Source organism: Raphanus sativus, chromosome 7 (genome assembly GCF_000801105.2).
Source record: "Raphanus sativus cultivar WK10039 chromosome 7, ASM80110v3, whole genome shotgun sequence".
In the NCBI taxonomy this organism is placed as follows: Eukaryota; Viridiplantae; Streptophyta; class Magnoliopsida; order Brassicales; family Brassicaceae; genus Raphanus; species Raphanus sativus.
The window spans coordinates 2,616,162-2,640,131 of NC_079517.1; the positions used below are offsets into that span (position 1 = coordinate 2,616,162).

The 23,970-nt window shown below is 34.9% G+C and overlaps 5 protein-coding genes and 2 non-coding genes across 8 annotated transcripts; 2 read left to right on the top strand and 5 right to left on the bottom strand.

Annotated features, from left to right (window-relative positions):
- Positions 1-4,888: 4,888 nt before the first annotated feature.
- Positions 4,889-5,893, bottom strand: LOC108815141 (uncharacterized). The gene has a single exon (XM_018587795.1). It carries the CDS (start codon positions 5,891-5,893, stop codon positions 4,889-4,891), a length of 1,005 nt encoding a protein of 334 aa, XP_018443297.1.
- A 1,030-nt stretch (positions 5,894-6,923) lies between these two features.
- Positions 6,924-10,206, bottom strand: LOC108814103 (tRNA (guanine(26)-N(2))-dimethyltransferase 1). The gene is made up of 10 exons (XM_018586597.2): positions 9,888-10,206; positions 9,346-9,636; positions 9,166-9,253; positions 8,957-9,078; positions 8,736-8,875; positions 8,582-8,654; positions 8,408-8,496; positions 8,225-8,330; positions 7,426-7,911; positions 6,924-7,352 (listed from the first exon to the last, which is right to left on the bottom strand). Exons 1-10 carry the CDS (start codon positions 9,981-9,983, stop codon positions 7,074-7,076), a joined length of 1,770 nt encoding a protein of 589 aa, XP_018442099.1. The 5' UTR covers positions 9,984-10,206; the 3' UTR covers positions 6,924-7,073.
- Positions 10,207-10,342: 136 nt separating this feature from the next.
- TRNAI-AAU (transfer RNA isoleucine (anticodon AAU)) lies at positions 10,343-10,416 on the bottom strand. The gene has a single exon. It is a non-coding gene; the product is annotated as a tRNA-Ile (tRNA).
- Positions 10,417-10,498: 82 nt separating this feature from the next.
- On the bottom strand, positions 10,499-10,572 carry TRNAI-AAU (transfer RNA isoleucine (anticodon AAU)). The gene has a single exon. It is a non-coding gene; the product is annotated as a tRNA-Ile (tRNA).
- Positions 10,573-10,638: 66 nt separating this feature from the next.
- Positions 10,639-11,968, top strand: LOC108816022 (protein ORANGE, chloroplastic). The gene is made up of 2 exons (XM_018588577.2): positions 10,639-10,799; positions 11,595-11,968. The coding sequence occupies exons 1-2, from the start codon at positions 10,687-10,689 to the stop codon at positions 11,785-11,787; spliced, it is 306 nt and encodes a 101-aa protein (XP_018444079.1). The 5' UTR covers positions 10,639-10,686; the 3' UTR covers positions 11,788-11,968.
- Positions 11,969-17,246: 5,278 nt separating this feature from the next.
- LOC108814166 (developmental protein SEPALLATA 1) lies at positions 17,247-19,932 on the top strand. The gene is made up of 7 exons (XM_018586675.2): positions 17,247-17,753; positions 18,559-18,640; positions 18,718-18,779; positions 18,956-19,055; positions 19,171-19,254; positions 19,338-19,486; positions 19,624-19,932. Exons 1-7 carry the CDS (start codon positions 17,569-17,571, stop codon positions 19,715-19,717), a joined length of 756 nt encoding a protein of 251 aa, XP_018442177.1. The 5' UTR covers positions 17,247-17,568; the 3' UTR covers positions 19,718-19,932.
- On the bottom strand, positions 19,899-22,175 carry LOC108814167 (E3 ubiquitin-protein ligase At3g02290). Of its 2 annotated transcripts, none has more exons than XM_018586676.2 (5): positions 21,938-22,175; positions 21,203-21,488; positions 20,694-21,132; positions 20,495-20,604; positions 19,899-20,382 (listed from the first exon to the last, which is right to left on the bottom strand). In XM_018586676.2, the coding sequence occupies exons 2-5, from the start codon at positions 21,320-21,322 to the stop codon at positions 20,356-20,358; spliced, it is 696 nt and encodes a 231-aa protein (XP_018442178.1). In that variant the 5' UTR covers positions 21,323-21,488; positions 21,938-22,175; the 3' UTR covers positions 19,899-20,355. The 2 variants fall into 2 exon arrangements, with proteins under 2 accessions (XP_018442178.1, XP_018442179.1); XM_018586677.2 differs by lacking the exon at positions 21,938-22,175 and adding an exon at positions 21,610-21,852.
- Between the last annotated feature and the right edge of the window lie 1,795 nt (positions 22,176-23,970).

A 23,970-nucleotide genomic window follows, 5' to 3' on the forward strand; every position in this document is an offset into this window, starting at 1 on the left:
ATTCCCATCACCTTTAACTTTGTTGACTGACTTAAACCCTTGCATAATTTGGTAAATCTTAATTGACTACTCAATAAGAGCGTGTGTGCAACTGTGTTGGTCAAACGAAAGGCAAATACACACCATCAAGTCATATCTTTCAGAAACTATTTTTTCTTTATTTCAGTCTCATGTCCTTTTGCTCAGTTTGTTCTTCTTCCACAGCCTCAAGTTCTTTTTTAAATTTTATATCTTTTCCTTTTTACCTTTCTTTCCAATTTGCTTTATCTTAGTGTTTTCTTTTTCTAATATTATAAAAAAGTATTTTATTGTTTCATTGTTTTGGTCCCAGTAATAACACTACCATATTGGCCTACTTTGATTTATGAATTCGTTACAATAAATTCTCTTAGATTTTGAATCTTTTACAGAAAAAAAATTCAGAACGCCTTTATCTCCGATTATTCACCGCAATTAATTCTCTCATTTCTCTGATACTTTTTTTTGTTCTTCATTGCTATGTTGGTTTCTAGTCCCATTCTGGATCAGTCCTAGTTCCATTTAAATCTTTCTTGTTGTTTAGATGTTATGTTTAGCTTCTTTTGGCATCTTCGCATTTTAGTAAAACAAAATAATTATTTGGTATTAATTATTTAACATTTTATGAAAAGGGAAAAATATGCAAACTGAGATTTAAAATAACTAGTAATTATCATGGTAATTTGTGGTATCGAAATATGTTCTTCTAGCTAAAACTAAATATGTATACCAAACTATCTTTTAAAGTAATTAGTACTTATCAGAGCCGTGTAAGTATTTTTGGTTGCCAGAAACAAATCATAAAAATACCTATAATAATAATAGTATGTACCTTATAATAGAGAAGAAACTATAGATAACTAAACTAACAAACAAAATATCAATTATACAACAAGATTCTTTGTGTTTCAAAAAAGTGTTTCATTTTTATTTTTAAATATTAATCAAGTATTATTATTAAATTTAATAGCTGATTTTTAAGATAAGATAATTAAATTACTCAATATTTTTATGCTAATGGAATAAAGATAAAAAAAATATCAACTTTTTGTAACTGTCATCAACTTTATTTTCCAATATTTCAAAAAGGCATTCAAAATTATAATCCTACATCTAATTACTCTTAATTTTTCACAATGAACAATTGTCTACATGCTTAGAAAATCCATATACTTATAAGCCCATGTCTTCAAAATCCAAATTATTTTAGTGCTTTCATCGTATAATTCAAATTTTTATAAAATTATGCAATTTTAAAAAATATTTTGCTGCCATAGGCGAAGGTTTCTTTTCTTTTTTTAACAATGTGGCACTGCATCTGTCCAACAAAACAAAAGGAAACTCTGAAAGTTGAATTGTTTTCTCGTTTTCTTGCATGGCTGTTTTAACTCTGAGTATCATTGCCCCCTTAATTTCATATGAAATTCCAATCCGAATTAGTGATCTTCTCCGTTAAGCAATGATGATCAATATATAAATTTATTCATACACTATTTATTTTTAATGAAAAATGGATGATGTCATAATCGTCCAACTGATTGGTGGATTAAGGATAAAGCCGATCACCAAAGGTGAAGCTTATTATATCATAACACCTTTTAGTTTTCTTTTTGTTAAATGGTTTAACACATTTTAGTCTTTTACGGTAATTTTTTATACCTCCACATTTTTATTGTTATGAAATTTTTTATAATTATGGACCCATTTATACTTTTTTGTTTGTGTCTTTAAAAATTCTATGGAATTCTATTCAGTTTTTTTTTTCAAATGGAGAAGACTTACAAATGTATGTTAATAAATCGAAATTTTTCAACTTTGTATTAATCCCTTCGTTCAGTTTGTTGTAGAAGTAATCTCATGATTATTTAATTGCTATATTAACAACAAAACTGCACAAAAAAAAATTTCTTAATTACTCTTAGTCACAGATACTTAATCCATTCTTCTTCTTGTTAAATTTAATTGAAGGATACGGACAAAGGCCAAATAGTTTGCTGAGAGATACTTGTAATTAAAATTTATTAAGGTCTTGCTCCACTATCACACTGCCAATTAAAATTATTATCGTCAGTCATAATCATAAAAAATATGATTGTCGTTAATTTATTATGATTATATAGAAAAAGGTTCAATAATTCTCAAAGACCCACTTGTTCATTCCCTAATTATTTTCCCTGGTTTATTTTAGGTTTTGAAAACTTTTCGTTTTAAAAACTACTATTATGGTGTTTATGTCTTCTACCAGTACCAGATAATTGTTTATTTGAATGCCTTTCCTAAAAAAAAAGAAGAAGATAATTGTCTATTTGATATGTCGAGTACGATTATAAACTAAGAGTCTAAGATAGCAACTTTTACCATATGCAAATTAAATATACTTAGGACAATCGCAAAATCTTGGTATCCGATTATGATAAAGTATACATGGACATAAATAATACATGCAAGATACATGCATGCACAATGCATCATTTATACGTAGTATATTCAAGTTTTTTTTTGCTTTACATAATTATTAATTAGTGTGAGATTCAGTCTGGGTAGGTTGTATATTCTTGACTGTTGGATAATTCATATCATTGTTGCTTCATATCCGTTTGAATTTGTATCTAGTTTATACGATCAATTTCATTTATGCCAGTTCAGCATTCACTTTTTAAAATATGTATTTGGGTATTCGATGAGATTAATTTGTCTGAATTTTGTTAATGTTATATTTTTCAATTACTAGTTATTCAATGAGATCAATCCCGTCTGGTTGTTGCTTGAGAGTTGAGAGTAGTTGTGTGAATTTTGGTCTACAAAAGCTTAATGTCCTTTTTACAATAAGAAGACTGAGTGAGTGAATTCAAAGAGACAAGAAGACAAAGTGGAAGAACGTCACGGAAAACTTGAGCTCAAATTTCTATACCAAAATGATTGAGGTAATAATCATCAAATGAAACATTTCAAATGGACTAATGAATTTACTTTTGATGTGCTGTTATTCACCTACCCCAACTACAAATACGTTTTATATTCATGTTTGTATGCACTTCTTTGAACACTTTAATCGAAACAGATCCACACAAATAAAGTTTAAAATTTAACTGTAAATAAACTACTAATTAAAATAACAAGTGTTTTGAAGATATAATATCCTTGCGCATTCCTGATATAAACAAGTGTTTTCTAATAAAATAATACGTAAACAACATCGTCTGATTGATCATATATAAAAGGAACATGCTTCTAAGCAAGAAAAATTGAATAGAATTGTTTTCACATTGAAATTTCAGACTGCAATGTCCTTAATTATGTCTAATTCAGATGCTGGTGAGGATATATATTCTTCTCATTTGTTTTACTTAGTTTTGTTCTTATAATTAAATGTCCATCCATTCTAAGAAATAAGTTTCGTATTTAAGTATATGGATGGTTTAGAGGAGCTTATAAATTTTTGAATGTTTGTATAAAATTTCGATGTGGAGTATATGTTATATGGAATGAGACAAGGGGCATAATTATTGAATGTGAGGATAGCAAATAATGTGGAGCCAATTGGGCATCCAAGAGCCAGAAAGAAGATTTTCCATGATCAAAAAATAAAATAATAGATAAGAATCGACACTAAATATTTGAAGTTTGGCTCTTTAGATATGTAGAGTCACCACAAGAGGAAGGAGCCGGCCACTCCCATGTGAAAATGACTCTTTATTTTTTACAATCTCATTCGTAATGGGATTCGGTTCATTTATGTTATTGAAGTAGTTAACTGAAAGAAACATGGAGATATTAATTAAACCGGCGACTAAAAGTTTAGAAAATAGCTATTAAAATAACATTTATATATCCAAAATTATTTGAAATATCCGAACGGAAATATCTCATTTTTGTTATGCGACATGAAACATGTGAAGTTGTGAACCATCATTACAAATATTGATTATTGAAAGCTTAGAGTGTGATTTTAGATGTCGGTTTTACATACATCCATTGCTCGCACCCGAATTTAACCGCTGTTTAGAGCTGTCAAGTTTTGAAAAACTGACAAAATCACGTACAACATGATTGGAAGATCAGATGATAGGTGTTGAATACACGTAGGAATTCTTAGCTACCAGCCTACCAGTGAATATACAGAGACGGCCTATAAAATGCAGGGATTTGCTAGTGGGCTCAAAGGCCGCATGTTGATTTAGATACGGTCCATATAAGACTAAAGTTAAACCGGACCAAATCCATATCTTTAATACTATTGTGTTTGATTAACCCACAAGCTGGTCAGAGAGTCACATGAACCGACCGTATTGGACCAGACCAGGTCTGGGATTTAATAGGTAATCGACTCTTTACTGCAAGTCGCAACATCATCTCTAACAAAACCAAACGACCTCTGCCGTGCCCAACTGTATTTGGCATCGTCTAAAAGCAAAGATAAACACATATGGTAGGACACATGAATATTCTTCACTTTCCACACATACTCATCAACAGTTTTACAATAGAATCCTTCCAGTGGAACAAAGTATAAATTAATCTTGATCGATAAAATATAAAAGGACCTTTTAAGCAGCTATCAAATCCCATCTATAAAAAAAAAAAAAAATCACATTTAGAACTAGAACCTAATCAAAGTCGGAACTCCAGTTCATAAACAAACTTTTCAAATTGCAACTCTCAGCAACGTCTAAGAAATTCACTGAACCTAAAATAGCTTGAAGAACAAAAGATATAGATGCAAAAGTTAATTCCTTTTCCTTTTTTTTTATCTGTCTACAGCGAGTATGCACTGTACTACATCATCATATCAAATAAGAAAACAGAAGAGACATTATATATCAGAAAAGATAAAAAGGACTAACTACATCTACAAAAGACATCAAGTCCCCTAGCCTTTCCTTTCATCAGTAGGAAGCTGAAACCGACAAACCGGGCATGTGTTCTTCACCCCTAACCAAGGTACTATACACTCTCCGTGATAGTAATGCCAACAAGGAAGCCTAGTAACTTTCTCCTCGACCGCGCAAACAATCTTCCCAGTGCAGACCGCGCAAACAATCTTCCCTTTGCTGAGCTCTTCAGAGGTGATCACCACAACAGGGAGATCATCAACAACCCTTTTGGATGCGGGACGAGTTCCCCTGATTTTAGGAAGAGGAGGAGGATGTTCTTGATTGAATGGTTCCGCAAAAACATCAGCGTAAGCTCCATGGGTTCCTTCACCACCAGGTCGAGGAAACATAGCTAGATAAAACTCAGCATCCACGTCCATGATAGAACTGCCTTCCACAGCGTTCATCAGTACAGCTTCAGCAAATTCTAAAGCATCAATGTTGTTAACAGGTGCAGTTCTGGATTGGACAGGCTCTAATTCCAATTGATCAGTCATCAACATGGCTTCCTCCTCGCAAAAGAGATCATCATCAAAAGGAGCTAGACCCATACTACCTCCGAGAGGAGTCAGATCCGTATTACCAACTACGACCCGACCCGGATCAGTTACCTTATTCACAGTAACTGAATCATCACCTGATGGGGCACCGATTCCTAGCCCTAATTCCATCTCCTCCGTGACGTCACCGAATCCTCCGGGGATATCTACCTCACTCGGCGCAATACGTTGCCTCTGATTTCGCGGCTCACCAGCCGTTTCGATATCGTTCGACTCTCTGCCGAAGAAATCGATGAAGGAGTTATCCAGATCCGATTGTGGATCCATCGGAGCCGATGATCCAGACTCTGGGAAACGGGAATGCGGATTGCTTTCTTCCCTCTGAGGTAAACCGGCGGAGATACCAGATCGAGAAGCCTCCGCATTGGCTGAGCCGCCACCGCTACCACCACCTCCACCTTCTGCTTCGACGTTGATTGGATAACCGAAGAGTTTCGCCATTGCGCTGAGAGAGAGACGATGTGATGTTAGAAGGAACCTACCAAACAAAAGAGCAACGAATTCGTATATCTTAATCTTATATATACGACGGTGTATCTTATTAGATCAAAGCCCGCGGATCCCGCCCCGTTAGATCCGCCGCGGGGTAGATGCGGGTCGAGCAATTTGAAAATTTTGAATTGCGGGTGCGGATGCGGGTTAAAATTATTTTAAGCGGGGTGGGTGCGGGTTAGCCGAATATGAGTCGCGGGTATCCGCCAACCCGCATAATATAAAAAAAAAAGTTTTTTTTAAAATTAATTTTAATTATAAATGCATTATTTTAATATTATTTTTTAAAAATAATTAATATAATTAAAATAATTATTTTCGTAAAAAATATATAAAATATATAAATTTTTATTTATTTTAATATTATTTTTTAAAAATAATTAATATATAATTAAAATAAATTATTTTTAATATAATTATTATTACCCGCGGGTCATGCAGTTTATCCGCGGGTTTTAGCGGGGCGGGTGCGGATATAAGATATTTGGTTTGCGGGTTATGCGGGTCGGATTTTTGAATGCAAAATAATCATTCGATCCGCGGGTCGCAGGACGGGTCGGGGCGAGTTGACCCGCAAATCCAGGTCTAATCTTATATATATGATTGGGCCAAGATATGGGCCGCGTAATAGCTACAGTTTTAAAAATTGGAAAAAGAAAGGATATTAAAAAAACGAACGCCGTTGTCGGGGATCGAACCCGGGTGGTCACCCGCGTGACAGGCGGGAATACTTACAACTATACTACAACGACTCTTTGATGACTACGTTTGTTTAATTTTGGTAATGATACTATTTTATTGCAGACGATCTTCTCTTGCTTGTGACACTCTCTTGTTAGTGTTTAGTGATTGCTTCTTACTTCTTAGAACGCAGGTAAGACCGTCTCTGTTCAATACTTTAAAATATTATGAGACTACTAAATAATATTGTGACAAAAAAAAAGACTACTAAATATAATAAAAATAGAACCAATGCACGTTGAAAAGTCGAATTTGAAAGTTCAATATGTGTGTGCCGCTTTGGATCAAAAAACGCAGAACATGATGACAAATGTTTAAATATTAATTAAAACGGCAAAATCTTTTGCAGAGTTTCAAAATCTGAATTTCTTGTGTAGACATTAACCTTCTATGATGTTGTTGAGGCAATACTATCCTCTGTTATCTTCCGTCTTTTCATGTCTGGCTCTTCTTCTTCTTCTTCTTCTTCTTCAGCTCCTTCTTCCTTATGGTGGCCATTGAGATGACCGTTCACTGCATCGTGACCAATAAGCGAGACGTGTTTGCTCGTGATCTGACGACCAGCCCTCACCTTTGGTCCCCAGTGCTTCTCCGGGTTCGGCAGAAACCTCGCTACTTTCTTCACCTGCGCTTTGCTTAGTGAACCAACGTGCCGCGAAAAGTCAGCCTGTCCAAAAAGAAAAAACACTGTTTAAAACGGTCCAAAGCTTACAACAATGGCAAACGAAAGGAATAGGGACCTGATGAGATGGTTCTTTAGACAGAATCACACTTCCTGGATGGTCAGGTGACTGAGCCTTCACAGGATGATTTTTCACCCAGCAACGCATGATGTCCCAGATGATCTCCATGGGAGCATCGGTTTTAATCCCGAGAGGGTTCACATGCGACCCGGAGACACGGTACTTCGCATTGACAACAGCCGATCTAAACATAGCAGCCGAAGGCGAAGTGCATTTCAGCGTCGCGGCGAGACTGTGAAGGCTCAGAAAGAGCGGAACATCCGGCAGTTCCTCTGAGATCGTGGTCAGCATAGAGCATATCTTGTCGTAAGCTGGATATCTATCTTTCATGGACTTGACACCGTTCAGTATCGAAGCCACCCATTCTTGATCGTGAATCGGAGCTGACCATATCGGTCCACCCATGTTGTATTTTTTCCCACAGTGAGTGCAGTCCTGAGGAACAACTGGTCCAACTCCTGCTTGATACCTCACACTGTTATGCTACAAACCCAAAAAAAAAAGGATTATACTCCATCCCTTTTCATTTTAATTGTCGTTCTAGACTTATGCACATAGATTAAGAAAATATAGATTAAGAAAACATATAATTTTATATATTTTCAAGATAAAAACACAATTACCTATACATCTAATCATATTTTAACCAATTATTAATATATTTTGCACTGAAATCCTAAAACGACACATATTATTTTGGAACGGAAATTTATCCCTAGAACGAAAATTAATCTGAAACGAAGGGAGTAATAAATAAAAGTTGATTTTTCAGAAAGTAAGTAGGCAAAAGAGACACCTTAGGAAGAGATCTTCCAACAGATTGAAGATGAAAAGAATCACAACCAATGCACTGATAGACGTAGGAGAGCTTTAGTGGAGTGTTCTTCATTTCACTCGCCGAACTGTATTTCATAAAAGCTTTTAACTTTTTAAGCCTCTAGCTGAGGGGAAGTGTTTTTTTTTAAAAAAAGGAACTTACGTGTAGACACGGACGAAAACACGGACGTAGAAATCAATTTGGACTGATAGAACAGGAACGATATACCGTTTGTAGCGGTTTGCATGGCTCTGCAACAAAAAGATAGCATCTTAAGAAACAAATCATAGACAGGGAAGATTTTGTGGTGAGAGCAAAAAAAAAAAAACAATTTACCTCAATGCTGGCGAGGAGGATCCTCAAAGCCATCTCATGACAATACTTCCCTTTAAGTGGATAGGAACCATATCTAACAATTAAGACAAAACCATAGAGTACTTGTCTTTAGTGTAAGGTAATGTAAGGTGGGGGTGTGAAATCAATATCTTACTTGGAATAGCAAACCTCGCCATTAGCACCACATAACACTGCCATGTCAGTAGCTGTACACATCAGCAGCCCACCGTCGGCAACTGATTGAACAGCTGAATCAAGGAAGATAGACGGCGCACCATATGGATCAAGATCAACCTAAGACATCATCAATTAAACCAAATTAGTTTAGCAGAATGAAGCCAGTCAACAAGATGTAAAAAAACATTGGAGGCATACCACATCAAATTCCTTAGGGTTGGTGAGCATATGGACACGAGCATCAGTAAGATGTGACTCCACCTTTGAAGTAGACATCAAGCCATTGAACTTTATGTTTCTCTGGCAAGCTTCAACCGATGCTTTTTAATGGGAAAAAAGGGTAAATACTACATTATTCTGGGAAGCTAGGATAGAAGTAAAGATGTTGGGAGAAAAAAACAAGTTACCTGGGTCATTATCTAAAGCCACAACTTGACCAATTCCTTCAACTTCACGAGCATATCTCAAAGCCCTTAAACCGGAAGCTGACAGAGCCTACAATGTTGAGACCACACAAGAAAACGTTATCTAACTGAAAAAAAAACAAAGTACAGTGTTATAAAGGAAATAAAAGAGGGTAGGTAAACCTCAAGGACTCTTGGTGGCTTGAGTTCCCTTCGGACCGGTTCATATGTTGTGGTCTTGGAAGCTTCCTTTGGTCCATCATGAGAAGCTACTCCATCTTCTCCTTCTCCGTTGGTTTTACCATTATGGTTACCGTTCTCAGTAGCATCTCCTTCCTTTGAAACTTCAGAGACGTCCTTTTCAACCACTTTACCAGACGATCTAGCTCTTTTAGATAACATCGCCTCATGCTCTTGCTTGCGTTTGGATATAAATGCCCTTAGGACAGCAATTGACATGTCCCTGTTATTCACCTAACCATAACACCACAACAATCAATAATTTCAGCTCACAAACACAAAATGAAACTCTAACTGGTAACAGTTAGAGGCAAAAGCATTAAACTTGCAATCTCAAAACGAAAGATAAGCCCACAAAGCTAATAACTTGATCAGTCCTGAGATTGCCCTTGATGTAATTCAATCATTTATCATTAAAAATGAAGAACCTTTGCAGCAAAATTAAATCCAATAAACAATAAAAAGAAGGCAAAAAAAAATGAAACCTGAGCTTTGTTGAAGAAGACTTGGTTCTTCTTGTGCATTAGAATCTCAGCTTCTCCTTCCTTGATAACGGTATAATCATTTAGATCTGTCTCCATTTCTGATCTCAGACTCTTCTTTTTAGGGGCAGAAGATTCAGGAACTGAACTAACAACACGAATGTGTAACCCGAACGGCGAATCAAAAAGTTTAAAGAGATGCCGACAACGCTTGTCGGCTTGTCTGAACGAGGATAGACGAAACGCTATCGCTTGTTCCTCTTGGTTGCAATTTCAGAAAGAGAGAGTGACGGAGTAAACAACCAAGTTTTTAAACCCTACAAGGCCATTAGGAGGAGATTTCACAATTTTCCTTTATTTTTTTCTATTGGGATTAAATTGATTATATACAAAACATACGGGTCTAAACAAAAATAGTTAGAAAATAAAGGGATCATACAAAAAGAAAAAATAGGAAATGGCCTATACAGGGATCGAACCTGTGACCTTCGCGTTATTAGCACGACGCTCTAACCAACTGAGCTAATAGGCCACTTGTGCTGGTTGATGTTGAGTAAGAAGTTATACTAAGTCATAAAACAACAGAAGAGGGAACAAAAAAAAAAAAAAACCTGTGGCCTATACAGGTTTCGAACCTGTGACCTTCGCGTTATTAGCACGACGCTCTAACCAACTGAGCTAATAGGCCAATTTGCTATGTTTGAAAGTACAAGTTAGCTATAAAAATAATATTTGACTTAACACAGGATATCATTATCAAGGTAAGGAGGAGAGAAGAGGTGGAGAAGAAGAAGAAGAGAGGATGCAGAGCTTAACATCGAACGAAGTAGCGGGTTTCGCTGTGGGAGCTCTGCTTCTCGGTGCCACCATCGCTGCTCCAAAAGTTGACGCTTTCATCGCCGCTGCTCAGAGAAGGTAACACAAGTTTCATTATAGCCCTGTTCGTAAGAAAGACGCGCTGCGTCAGCGTCCGCCACGGGAAATAGACATCAAATTAAATAAAACAACGGTGGTAGATTAATTAAGTGGACGCTGCGGTTACTTCCGTACAGATTTCCGGTGTCATATATGACGCTGTAAAATGTAGCGGCAGTTAGAATTGGTCGCTGTGTTTATTTGATAGGCAAAAGTACCGCCGCCGGTGTCATTCTCCAGACGCGCGAACAAAAAGGTAGTTATAAAATGGATGGATAGCCGCTGCGTCAGCGTCTTTCAAAAGAACAGCCCTTATCTCATCATTTCCTCAAATCAATTCATGTTCTCTGAGTCCATAAGCCATGTCATAAAAGTATCTGACTTTGGATGTGATTTGTTTTTTCTGGCTATGTGTTATTGACGTGTGAGACGATGCTTGTAGTAACTGCGTATAGAGCTCTGATTGATTTTTTTTCTATTCAATTTGCTCATTATGTGAAAAATGATAAAACTTTAGGAGTTTCTTTGTGATCAATTGTTTAATATGTACCAAAGGGTAGATTCCGACATCAAAAGCCTCTGTTGGGTTTATGTCTTTTGTCTTTCACTCTCCAATGTGTTCTTCTATGTTCTCTCCAATGTTTAAAAAGTATTGGCTTGATCAAAAAAAAAGTATTGGTTTTCTCCAAGAAAAGTGCTAAAGTGATGCTGTCTTATAGCTTGAATGAAACTAGACTTTTTTCTTGAATCTATATCCGTACAATCCTATGTTTCTGAAATTATCAAAATTCGCAGGTCTCTTGGGATGTGCAGGAAGTGCGGAGATGTAAAGAACGTAGCGTGTGGTCGCTGCAAAGGGACAGGGTCGATCAAATCAGGAGGTATCTTTGGATTCGGGGAGCCAGAGCCATCAAACGCTAGATCAGCCACTTGCGATAATTGCCAAGGCAAGGGTTGTTTCCCTTGCCCCGAGTGCTCAAAGTCTTGACTCCTTTTTTTTTTTGGTTGGTTATTCAATAGATTTGCATCAAGACTTTTGATTAAAACTACTTTTGTTTCGTCTTCTTTGACCTTATGATATATATATGTAATCAGTCCAATGGTAATGTTGAAGTTGCAGCATGTCTACTCTTGGCTAAATCCATTTGAGAAGTCTCTTGTTCCAGTTTCTTTATCAGATTGGCAGTTTGATTAGCTGAACCGGATGTTGGTGGATTATTGATTTGGTTAGTCTTAACCGGGTCTTGTCGTCTCTAAACCGGATAAATCAATTAGTAGTAACCAAGAGCTCTCTTGTCCTATCTTTCTGCATTTTAGGACCAGCGACTTCGTTTTATTGTTTGTGCCATCTGGAACCAAAAAACTCAAAATTATCATTTCAAAACAAGAAAGTTGATTGGCTGAAAACTAGAGATATATCAGAAATGATTTGAAAAATACAATAAATAAATTTGATCAAACGTGTGAATAAAACAATACTTTTTAGTCAGTTTTAAGAACTAAATCTAGTGGTTAGTATTTCTGAATAAAATTATAAAAAACCGAAGACAAGTAGACAAGTCACTGTTAAAGCTATCAAGCTTCCGATAAAAGTATAATTCAATCATGACGCGACACGTGTCCGTCAGACCACATCACCCATCTTGTTCCTGTTTAGATTTTTTTTCCACGTCTCTTTTTACTTTTACCATCTGTAACTCCGTACGGACTACCCATGTCACCTGGAGGTTTCTCTGCAACAACAAAAATGAAGTTCTTTGCAATATTTCAATGGCGTGATTTAGTATCCTAATTGAACAAAACTTTATGAGTGTAATTCCCAATTGCAATCCAGAAATACATATTCCACTCTTTGGAATAATTACCTTTAACAAAAGACGCGTTACACTTCATTTAATTGATGTTTTGGAACTTTGACAGCGAATATATAATTTAGGAGATAAATTTAATATCAGAAACCCATATATGTATATTCTGTCATCTTGTTAGAATTTAGCTTCATTACCGACATATTATCACAGAGTTTCTAGTGTTGTATACTTGTATTAGAAGATGCATTGATATAATGCTCATATATACATGAAGACTAACCTCGAAAATTTATTAGAGAATACATAAAACACCAAGAATTTCCAGCTATGTAATTAAAAACATATGAATGACAATCCACACTTGATAATTTTACAAAAGCGTCATGATAAATGTGCATATCCACGAGCATAAGCTATATGGTAAAAATCGTGCTAATGAATAAGTAAAATAAATCAGTTAAAAAATGGTAAAAAAACAAATATTATTTGCATATCCACGCAATTTCACACCGGAATGATCTTGAAATGAATATGCACTGCACGTCATAGTTTGACTTTGGAAGTGAACTGCGACGGCTTTAGCCTCCCTACAATACGATTAATTGCTTGTTTACTTCCCAAAGCTCACATTTTTCTATCTATCTTGGTCTTGGCCTAAACGACTCTAAGGTCATCTCCATTGAAGTTTTTTAAGTGGGATTCACACAAATCCCAAAAAAAAAAATTAATATAATAAAGCAAAAATTGTGAACCTGTATCGTCCAAGCTCTGTCGGATGAACCTGTCTCTTGACTATTCTGCGGGTCCCACGACACGTGGCGGCCCGCGATAGGTCAGATATTATTATTATTTTTTTTTTTTTAAAAGATCAAACGAAAAAAAAAAAAAAATTAAAAAATTACTTTTTTGTTCTTGGAATTCGTGCCCTATGGATATGACTAATGGAGATGCTCTAATACCTAAAACTCTTCCAAACAACGTTTTTTTTTTGTTTAAACAACAAACAACGTTTTATTCCCAAGTTTTTACCCGGGCGTAGGCTCCCAACTTCATAATCATAACTTGAAAACAAAAGTAAAGCATAAGTGGGCAAGTTGCAGTAGATAGGAATATCATGCTTGTGATATTGTGAACTAGGATCGGCCCGCCCTACGGGCGGGATTTGATATTTTGTCAATATATTTTAAATGTGTTTTTAAATTTACGTGATTGTGTTTATCTCTGACTCAGACCAATTTTTCATATGATATTTGTAACTGTGTCATTGTTTATTTGTTTTGCAAAGATTGTGAGATATCACATTGTTTTTATGTATAATGGTGGTTTTTATGTATAATGGTGGTGTGGATTTATTGTAGCAATCCAAACTTTAAAACTATTAATTTTAATGCCTAAGTTGTAATCAGGAGTTGGTATTTGTTAAAATTCAAATTTTGATATTTTAACAGTACTCCCTAACCATGCACTAACATCTTTAGTTTAAATTATGAAAATAAATTTTATAATTTACTTGTAATAATAACATGTGTCATACTGATTTTGCTTAATTGTAAAAAAACTCTCATTTAATTGTAATATTAACATGAATAATACCTTTCAAAGATTCATCAATAACATATAATCATTTCTCATATACTTTTATGATTTGTCAAATAACATTGAAAATTGTTATTTTAATTCCATGACTTGATGTCTAGATACAACTCTAACAACTGTTAACTCTAATTTTGTTTAGTTTCTATCTAAAATTATGTAATTGGCTGGTCAACCCGAACTCTTTTTTACATAACATTATATTATAAGTTATATTGTATTGTAAATAGCATTGTATACGAACATTTGGCTGCTCTGTAGATATGTGTTATTCCATCTTTGAATGTTGTTGTGTAAAATAATTTTTGTATTTGTTGAATGTGATGAGCCTCCAGATTGCATGTAGCAAGACATTTTTTATGGCGTTATACATATATGAAAATATGAGCTAATCATTAGTGTGTGTATTGTGTATATTGATATTATTGTAGTTTTAACTTCTGTTACGGCATTTGCTAGTGTAATATAGCCACAAGAAACTGAATTTAAAAAAATTACAAATGATTCCACACTCTATTTTATTTTATTTATTAAATCGATAAAACCAAAAATCATTAAATTCTGATGACAACAAAATAATATTAAATGATAAATGTTTAAAATGCTTACGTATCAACGTGAGATATGATTTAAATAGAGATAAAAAAATATATTGTTATAGATAGATTGTTTGTGTTTCTATTAACAATTAGCTAGATGTTGAATTAAATATAAATATTCATTCTTTTATAAATACAATGCATTTAAAATTATTGACTTTTGTATATGAAATTGTCATGTTTTTAGGTGTCGTAAATATTTTTTTTCAGTTTAATTGGTATGCGAATGCATATTTAGCTTTTGTGGTCCAATACTCATATTTTTGATTAATGAACTTTAGTTATCGGGGCTACTAATGGATTTTAATTTGTATTGTTACATAAAATGAATGGTTAATTGAACCGAAAAGAATTTGACCCCAAAAAAAAAAATTGAACCGAAAGGAAAAAAAATACCTTGACTTTTTTACTCTAGCCAACAAAACCTAATCTTCTTCTTCCTTTCACTACCCCATTCCATCTTCTTCGTTTCACCACCTCACCTTCTTCTTTCCCCACCTGATCCCATCTTCTTCTTCACCCCCTATAGATCATCCTCATAGTAACCAATAGATCCTCCTTCTATCTAAGCTCCTCTTCTTCTTCATTTTCATGGTTACTCTGTTTCAGAAGATTTTTTTCACTGAAGGCATTCACTTTGTTTCAGAAACTTCTAGAAGCATCAATGGCGGAGTCCATCTGTTTATACCTGAAGGTACTCTTTTTCTACCACTCTCATCTAATCTTTCGTGATTTAAGCTTCTGTGTTTCTCTGCATGTTAGTTGTATCATCGGAAACAACCTTCAAAATCTTCTCTTTTTTTCTTCATAAGATTTAAAGTTATGGTTTTTAAAGCACTAAGGGTTTACTCATATTCTCAGGTTTTAATGTTTGATGTAAACAGGACGCTGCAGCGATTGTAATAAAACAACCAAAGAGATCACATCTGTTCGTAAGGATGATAGTTTTGGTGTTTGCAATGGTATGTGGTCTCTACATTTGCTCTGTCTGCTTAAAACAGTTTAGTGTCGAAACCTTACAACTTGTTCCAACTCGCATCACTACTCGGATTCATTACCAAAGCCACATACTTTCAATAGGTAAGTAACTTTTCTTGTCTCTTTGATCTGTTTTTTTCTTTGTTTGTTTATTCACTTACAACTTTGAAACAGATCTGAATGTGGGCACAATCCGGTGAGGTTCTTTGCGATACTACGATGCAGAGATTAGGAAATGGTTGGTTCAAAACGTTGTTGAATAGTCATGTCACTTAAGAGCAAAGTGGCGGTGGAGAGATATCTCAACCATTTGTTACCCAGTGTTTGAAAATACGAAGACAACGAATCAGTTAAGTGGAGAAGCTCCACTACTTGTGTAGGCAGAAACTGCCGCCGTCGAGATGAAACGACTCAAGAAACCCTCGAAGAGAAGAGTCTAAGGAGAGCCCAAACAGAGAACAGATCGAAGCCCATCTAACTGAAGTTTTAATGAAACGATGTGTTTTAGATGCAGGGACACGTGTCAGTTCCTCATCACTCGAATTTGTGACATGGATGCTGATGTGTCAGCAGGAGAGATCCAACCTTCTTTTATATATATAGATACACCTTTGAACCTTTTTTTAAACTAATGCATTAAATGAAAGCAACGTATCATATCATTTTCTGGTTGTTTTCAGAAGTCGCAGAAAAACATCTACTACCTTAAAATGGGTTTTCACGTGTCGATTTCTTATTGGATATGACTATTCTTTGTTTTAAAATTTCAAGTTTTAAAACATCAAGTATACAAAAATAATGACACAGTAAATTTGTAAACATATTTTCCTAGTATCTCTTATACCTACGTATTTAGTCACCACGTAAGAATGTAACTTCAATTTATGTACACATATGCATCGACATTCCACCACGAGCATGTGTACATTATACCAATTTTCTAGTTAACATATAGTATAGATTATTAAAAAGTTTTGACTCATAGATGTGATAATCGACCTCTAGGCGGCCGAATGTGTTTAGTTACGAGTCAAACATCATAAGTGATACGTTTTCTAAAAAGGTTGTTTCATTACATTTAACAAAACATAAACGATTTGTTATTATGATATAAACATAGACTTCTTATGAAACCATATATGTTTAGATATTTTTGTATAACCTCAGGCATATATATATACACCTAAAAAAGTAGACAACATACATATATGCATATAGACATGAATTCTACCCGAAGAGGAGCACACATAAGATTTTCTAAATTAAATAAATTACAACTCCATCATGTTCCCTGCAAGTGAAAATTTACCAATTACTAAAATGGTAATAAATTGATGAACAGAGAGGGTAAAAACTTAAAAAGAAAAACTGGATACAGTAAACCACGCGCCTAAAGAGAGCGTGTGGGTAGCGCAAGCAAGAGAGATGGCTTGTAATGAAAACACACCAAACCCTAAACTCACCTTCACAAGTTTCTTATCTTCTACTCCCACTAGATTCTATTCTACAAAAGAAACTTCAATTAGGTTCACAACCTCCACACACTTCCAAAAACAAGAACCCTAAACTCTAAAGTTTCTTTCTTTCTTCTTCTTCCTTACAGGTTTCTTGTTCTTGAAATTAGGGTTAATTACTTTTTTTTCCTTCACTTCTCCGGACCTTAAAAATTCAGATCTTTCCTCAGAAAAAAGAGATACCCAACTCGTGTTTTTTGTGTGTGTCTGAATATAGATAAACGTCACATATATCCATATATTTGAGTGTGTAAAAGAGGGAAAAAAAAGAAAAATGGGAAGGGGAAGAGTAGAGCTGAAGAGGATAGAGAACAAGATCAACCGACAAGTAACGTTTGCGAAGCGTAGGAACGGATTGTTGAAGAAAGCTTACGAATTGTCTGTTCTTTGCGATGCTGAGGTGGCTCTCATCATCTTCTCCAACCGTGGCAAGCTCTATGAGTTTTGCAGCTCCTCTAAGTAAAATTCTCTTTCAATTCTCTCTCTCTAATTTTAATTTTATTTTCATTTTCGTTGGTTTTTTTGCTAGATCTGAGCATAGATCTTTGTCTGATCAAACGATCTTGATGTCTATGAACGTGTTGTGTTGTGACCTTTAATTATTAGATTTCTTGATTTGTAATATTTGAAATTTTGATCTGATCTCTTTTTTTTTGTTATGTTTTGTCTGAAGATTAATTAATTAGCTCATGAGAAGTTTGCAAATCAATTTTTTGTTTTATCATTTACTTATTAATAATATATGTGTGTGCGAGATTTAGAAACTTAAAAGTTGGATACACAGATATCTATGGAAACAAGGATCCAACGTAGAATGATAATACATGGTTCCATGCATTAACTGACTGTTAATTCATACTTTATGGTGGTTAAAACTTAAAACGTGTGTGTATCTATGAAAGTTTCTCAAAAAAAAAAAAGGTTGTTATGCTTCATTTTGTGTGTATCTGTTTATATGTTAAAATAGTCTAATGACAACAGAAAATATAATTGTCGAAAACATTATTTCCATGTGTGAACTCAAAACGAAAAAAAGATCCATGTGTTAGTACATATGTAGCTATTAGCGAGAATAATGTTTAAATTTGATAGGAAAAATCTTGATTGAAACATTTAAGAGCTCAAGTATATGGATATAATAGAGACAAGTTAACGTGTCTGATTATGATGAGTTAGGTTTGTGTCATATTCTGTCAAGTATATGATCTTCTTCTTGATTACAAGATTCGTATCCTCTTATTATAACCTGTGGTTTTTCGTTCAGCATGATCAAGACACTGGAACGGTACCAGAAATGCAGTTATGGTTCTATTGAAGTCAACAACAAACCTGCCAAAGAACTTGAGGTTAATTGTGCTCTTTATTATATTTTAGGTTTTGTATCAGATCATTTTAAAGAGTCTGTTTTTCCTTGGAGTTTCAGAATAGCTACAGAGAGTATCTGAAGCTTAAGGGTAGGTATGAGAGCCTTCAGCGCCAACAAAGGTAGATCTCTCTCTCTCTCTCTCTCTCTCTCTCTCTCTCTCTCTCTCTCTCTCTCTCTCTCTCTCTCTCTCTCTCTCTCTCTCTCTCTCTCTCTCTCTCTCTCTCTCTCTCTCTCTCTCTCTATCTATCTATCTTTATATACACACATGTCATTCATATTTGTGTGTGTGTGCAAGGAATCTTCTTGGGGAGGATTTAGGACCTCTCAACTCAAAGGAACTAGAGCAGCTTGAGCGTCAACTAGATGGCTCTCTCAAGCAAGTTCGCTCCATCAAGGTCTTACCATAAGCTACTTGAAGCTATATATATATACATAGACATTGAATGATTCAGATGAGATTAGTGTAAATGAAATATTTTTTTTTTGGTTTCATAATGACTACTATTGCAGACACAGTACATGCTTGATCAGCTCTCTGATCTTCAAAGCAAAGAGCAAATGTTGCTTGAAACCAATAGAGCATTGGCGATGAAGGTAAATGCATTTTGATGAAGATCATTAATCTCTTTCACAGCCTTTGAAGTTATTAACATTTTGGTGGAAAAAATTGTAATCAGCTGGATGATATGATTGGTGTGAGAAGCCATCATATGGGAGGAGGAGGAGGATGGGAAGGCAATGAACAGAATGTTTCGTACGAGCATCATCAAGCTCAGTCTCAAGGACTATTCCAGCCTCTTGAATGCAATCCTACTCTGCAGATGGGGTAAATGCTTCTCTACTTCGCTACTAATATTGTCTTTGTTTGAGGTTCTTTAGTTTCTTGGTACTAAGAGGACCATATAATTCACGTTGGTGATATGATGATGATGATGATGATGATGATGATGATGATGATAACAGGTACAACAATCCAGTAGGCTCGGAGCAGATAACTGCAACAACACAAGCTCAGGCGCAGCCAGGGAACGGTTACATCCCAGGCTGGATGCTCTGAGTGTCACATTCTGAGAGTCAAATGTGATCAAACTCACCAACAAAAGATCCGTTTTAAGTAATATAAATAGTAGTATAGAACACAAGACTTGGATTTATTTATATAATTAAGTGGCTATGTATATTGTCCTAAGGAATCTGCAAGACTTGAGTGTCTTCTGGGAAACCTTGCTACATTTAAGGATTGAAATGTGTGTGTGGAACTTGTTCTGATTACTTAAATTGTCAAAGTACTGCACCAATCTAAATTACAAACATTGTGAATTACAATCTTGGGATCTCTCCTTGAATGTAAACCAAATTATAAACCATCACATATTAATAAAAGGTTTTCATACAAGATGATGTAATAAGTTTAATGCTTCCTTGGACAGAACAGTGCACCAGAGGCATATCGTGAGGAACATCAGATTCCTGTGTCTTTTGTTGTTGTTGTTGTTGTTGTGAGCGTTTCCTCAGAACTCAATAATCTAACTCTGCATAGCTTACATGTCTTTCATTTTTCCGTCAATATATATATTATACACAAAATGTTGTTGATGAACACTAATTTACAGATCAAAGCAATTAGCCACATCCCTATGTTGCCATGTTGATCTCCACCTTTTACAGTTTAGGCAGAATCAAATGTTAATTCAGTCAAGGGGATTCGTTGAACTCCATCACCTGTGAATGAGAACAAAAACGCAGCAGAGGGAACTTATTCTTTACTCAATATGAATGAGAAAACAGTTGCACATGTGTCTGAGTTTCATGAAGAAACGATTAGCTCTGTTACCTTCCCACAAACAGGGCAGTCCTCGCTTCTCTCCATCCATTCATAAATGCAACCAAGGTGGAAATGGTGAGAACACTTTGTAACAATCTTGGGGTTCTCTGCTGTGTACTCTGCAATTAAAAAGAAAAAAAAGAAGATCTGATACTTAGCTTTCCTTGATATAGCATTTATGGAAGAAGAAGATGAAAGATGAGTTTACCTTCAAGACATGTTGGACAAACATCTTCATCATCAGACATTACATACACGCCTTCATTACTACCAGCATCCATTGACTTCGACTTGAGAATCCTCCGAGTGGATTTAGAGAAGTCTTCTTTGGAATCTTCACCAGTAGAGACCATAAGCTTACTAGCAGCCCATTTGCTTGACTCAGAGTCTACCACATCAGCATCGCTTCTCAAGAGCTCAGCTTCCTCGTGCGAATGGCTTGAGCCCTTATCGCGTCTCGAGACAAGCCGTGAACGGAAGAATCCTGGATCGGCGTCGTAAGGCAAAGGCCTTGGAGTAGAGTGGAAGGTGTTAGACATAAAGTTATCATAGGAAGTAGAGGAAGTTATGGATACAGTAGTAGTGGTAGTAGCTTGTAAAGAGGATGGAAGAGAGCGGGTCTCGCTTCTTCTGAACAAAGTTACATACTGCAAGAGAGAAAGAGAACAAATATTTATTAAGAAAAAACACAGTTGTGAAAAAAAAAAGAGACATTACCAGGTTAAGTAAGGTGTTAACAAGACATCTAGGGCAAGGGGAGTTTCTATTAATAGAACTAGTTGGGTTCGTGTAATCCTCATATTCCTCCACCCGGAAGCAAGAAGAAACACAGCCCATTTCTTTTTTTTTTTTGCTTGAAATGTTGACTTCAATGTGTTTCTTCAGCTCGAAGAACTTGGGAGGCTGAGATTGTACTAGAAATCATAAAGTTTGAAATTTTTGGGTTTCTAACAAGTCTCCAAAGCTTTCACCAACGATCTGCTTCGTTCTTCCGAATTAACACCTGTAGAATGATCACAAAATAATAGGATCGGTTGATAAATTAAAGAGAACTTGGGAGTGATTCAACAACATTGACAAACAATTAAGTAAACTTTTTATTTTTTTTAAAGTAGAGAGATTACCAGCAAGCAAGAGACATCAAACATTCACCTAACTCAACTCAGCTACATAAAGTTTGGGTCTTTTCGGACAAAAAAACAAAACAAAACTCGAGAGAGGCATTGCATTAAGCAAATTAAAGAGTTGAAAATTTGAAACCTAATTTTAGGTAAATCCCTAACAAACCCCAATAAAACAGAGAGACGGTATATTATTAAAAAAAATAACCCACTTGAGATTAAACAAAAATCCTAAGGATGGTTGACTGATCAGAGCTCATTTATCCACAGAAGAACATATTTTTTAATTTTTCTAGAGAAAAAAACAGAGGAATGGGAATAAAGACTATACCTTTGACGAAGAACTCAATTGGGTTTTCGAATCCTATCGGCCTCGGCGGAAACCAAAAAAGAAAAGAAAAAGAGATGGAGACAAAGAACCGACCAGAGGACGACCCAGGACCGGTGTGAAATTCCAATTCTGTAAAAAAAAAAAGATTTGAGCACAAATAGCTTTATTGGAGGAGTTTTCCTCACTTTTTTTTATCTTTAAAAACAAAAAAAAACATTTCGTCAGCGAGAAAGGGAGTGTGATGAAGTTGGTGGGGAAGGTGGGTGGGGCCTTCTTGCTGGCTGCCATTAGAGTTTGGAGTCTTTAGTTATAAACCAATCCCTAATAACAATATGGTTTTTCTTTTTCAAAGCAAAGTTAATTGAAAAAAGCCAAAGAAACTTCTAAATAAGTTGGAAAAAGTTTTGGCTGTAAGTGCATAATTGAAGATCTTTTGCAATCTTTTCCAAATACTTGCGTGTATGTTCTATAATCACTTGGAATCGTAGCTATAATATATGCTATAAACAGCTGTGTAATAGTGCTATTAAGTAAATTATTAAGCAAATTATTGTTATTCTTTCCACATCAAGACTGAACACAACTATTTTATCTCTACCCTTTTTAAATCTTTCTTTTGTAATTTGGGTCCATACAGTAGCTTTCACTGGTCATTTTGAGAATAGTGGTGTAGTATTACATTTTTAGAGATGTAAACAGGATTCAAAGGCAGAGAAATCATCATGGGTTAATGATGTTCAACAAATAGTTGGGCTTTTTGTTCAATCAGCCCACATCATGGAATGGGTAAGACCAAGGTTTTAGCTACAATTTGGGTTTATTTGATATGTAGTCCTATATTTTTTGTTGAATTTAATCTTAAGAATTTAAAATGCTTTTTCCATAACTATTTTTACTTTAACATGTGAATTGATTAAAGGATCCCTTATTGTGAAATTTTGTCAACCTTTTCATACATTTTACACAATCCCGTGGTCGATCTTGTGATTGTCTGATGATTTAGGATTACGGCGTCCTGTGGAAAACAATCTGATGTAAAAAAGTTAAAAAGAAAATTCCAGAAGAACATTCACATTCTTTGATTTATTTTATTAAATTGTCTTGTCTTTATCAAGAATGGTTATTTATATACACACAAGAAGACAGTAGTAAGAATTGGGTATTACTATATGGTTTGTGTGGACATCCTTTGTGTCTCGTGAATCGACAGGGACTCTCTAACTGTATTCACTTCCCCATTCTTATTCCCATAATGCCTCACTTTCACAAATTTCAGTTCTTGTTTCCATTGTTAAAGAAAATAAAAACCTACAATTGATCAAGGCCTATATATTTCTCCAAATCTAAAAATATGTATAAACCCACTCATTTGTGAAAAGTCCTACTCTTCTTTTTTTGTGAAACACTAAAAAAAAGTCCTACTCTTCTAAGAATGTTTTTTGTTAATATATTTGATCTGTAGGTACGTGTAACTTTAACAAAATTACAGACATATATACTATATCTAGTTTGTAATTTTGAATGATTGCTTCGATATATTTAAGTCTGCTTTTTAGACTGTTACTGATATGGTTATATTTGTACTATTCAACTTTTAAAACTAGGAGAAGATACATGTAAAGATTATTGATGTCATTATGGAACAAAATATAAACAAATATTAACATGTGATTTGAATGTCAGTATCTGGTATTTTGTATTAATAGTGTTATTCTTGTGTTATGATCCAGATTCAAACGCATAATGCTTGCTGTTAAAATTAAAAGGGATTTAAACAATTTCTTCGTACAACCATGCAAACTGCATCTGTATTTTCATTATATCTAATAAAATTACAAAAATTATAATGTTGATAAGTTACTACCATGCAATCGACACGCGAACATGAATCCAAATTTTGTTGTTGGCATTTTCTCACCTCTTACTATTTTCTTACAATAATTTAAGCTTGTTGAGCTGTAGAAAGAGAAGAAAAATAAGTCACAAGACACTCTAGTAGCTTTTTAGTTTGGAAGCTAAACTTGTATTCTTCC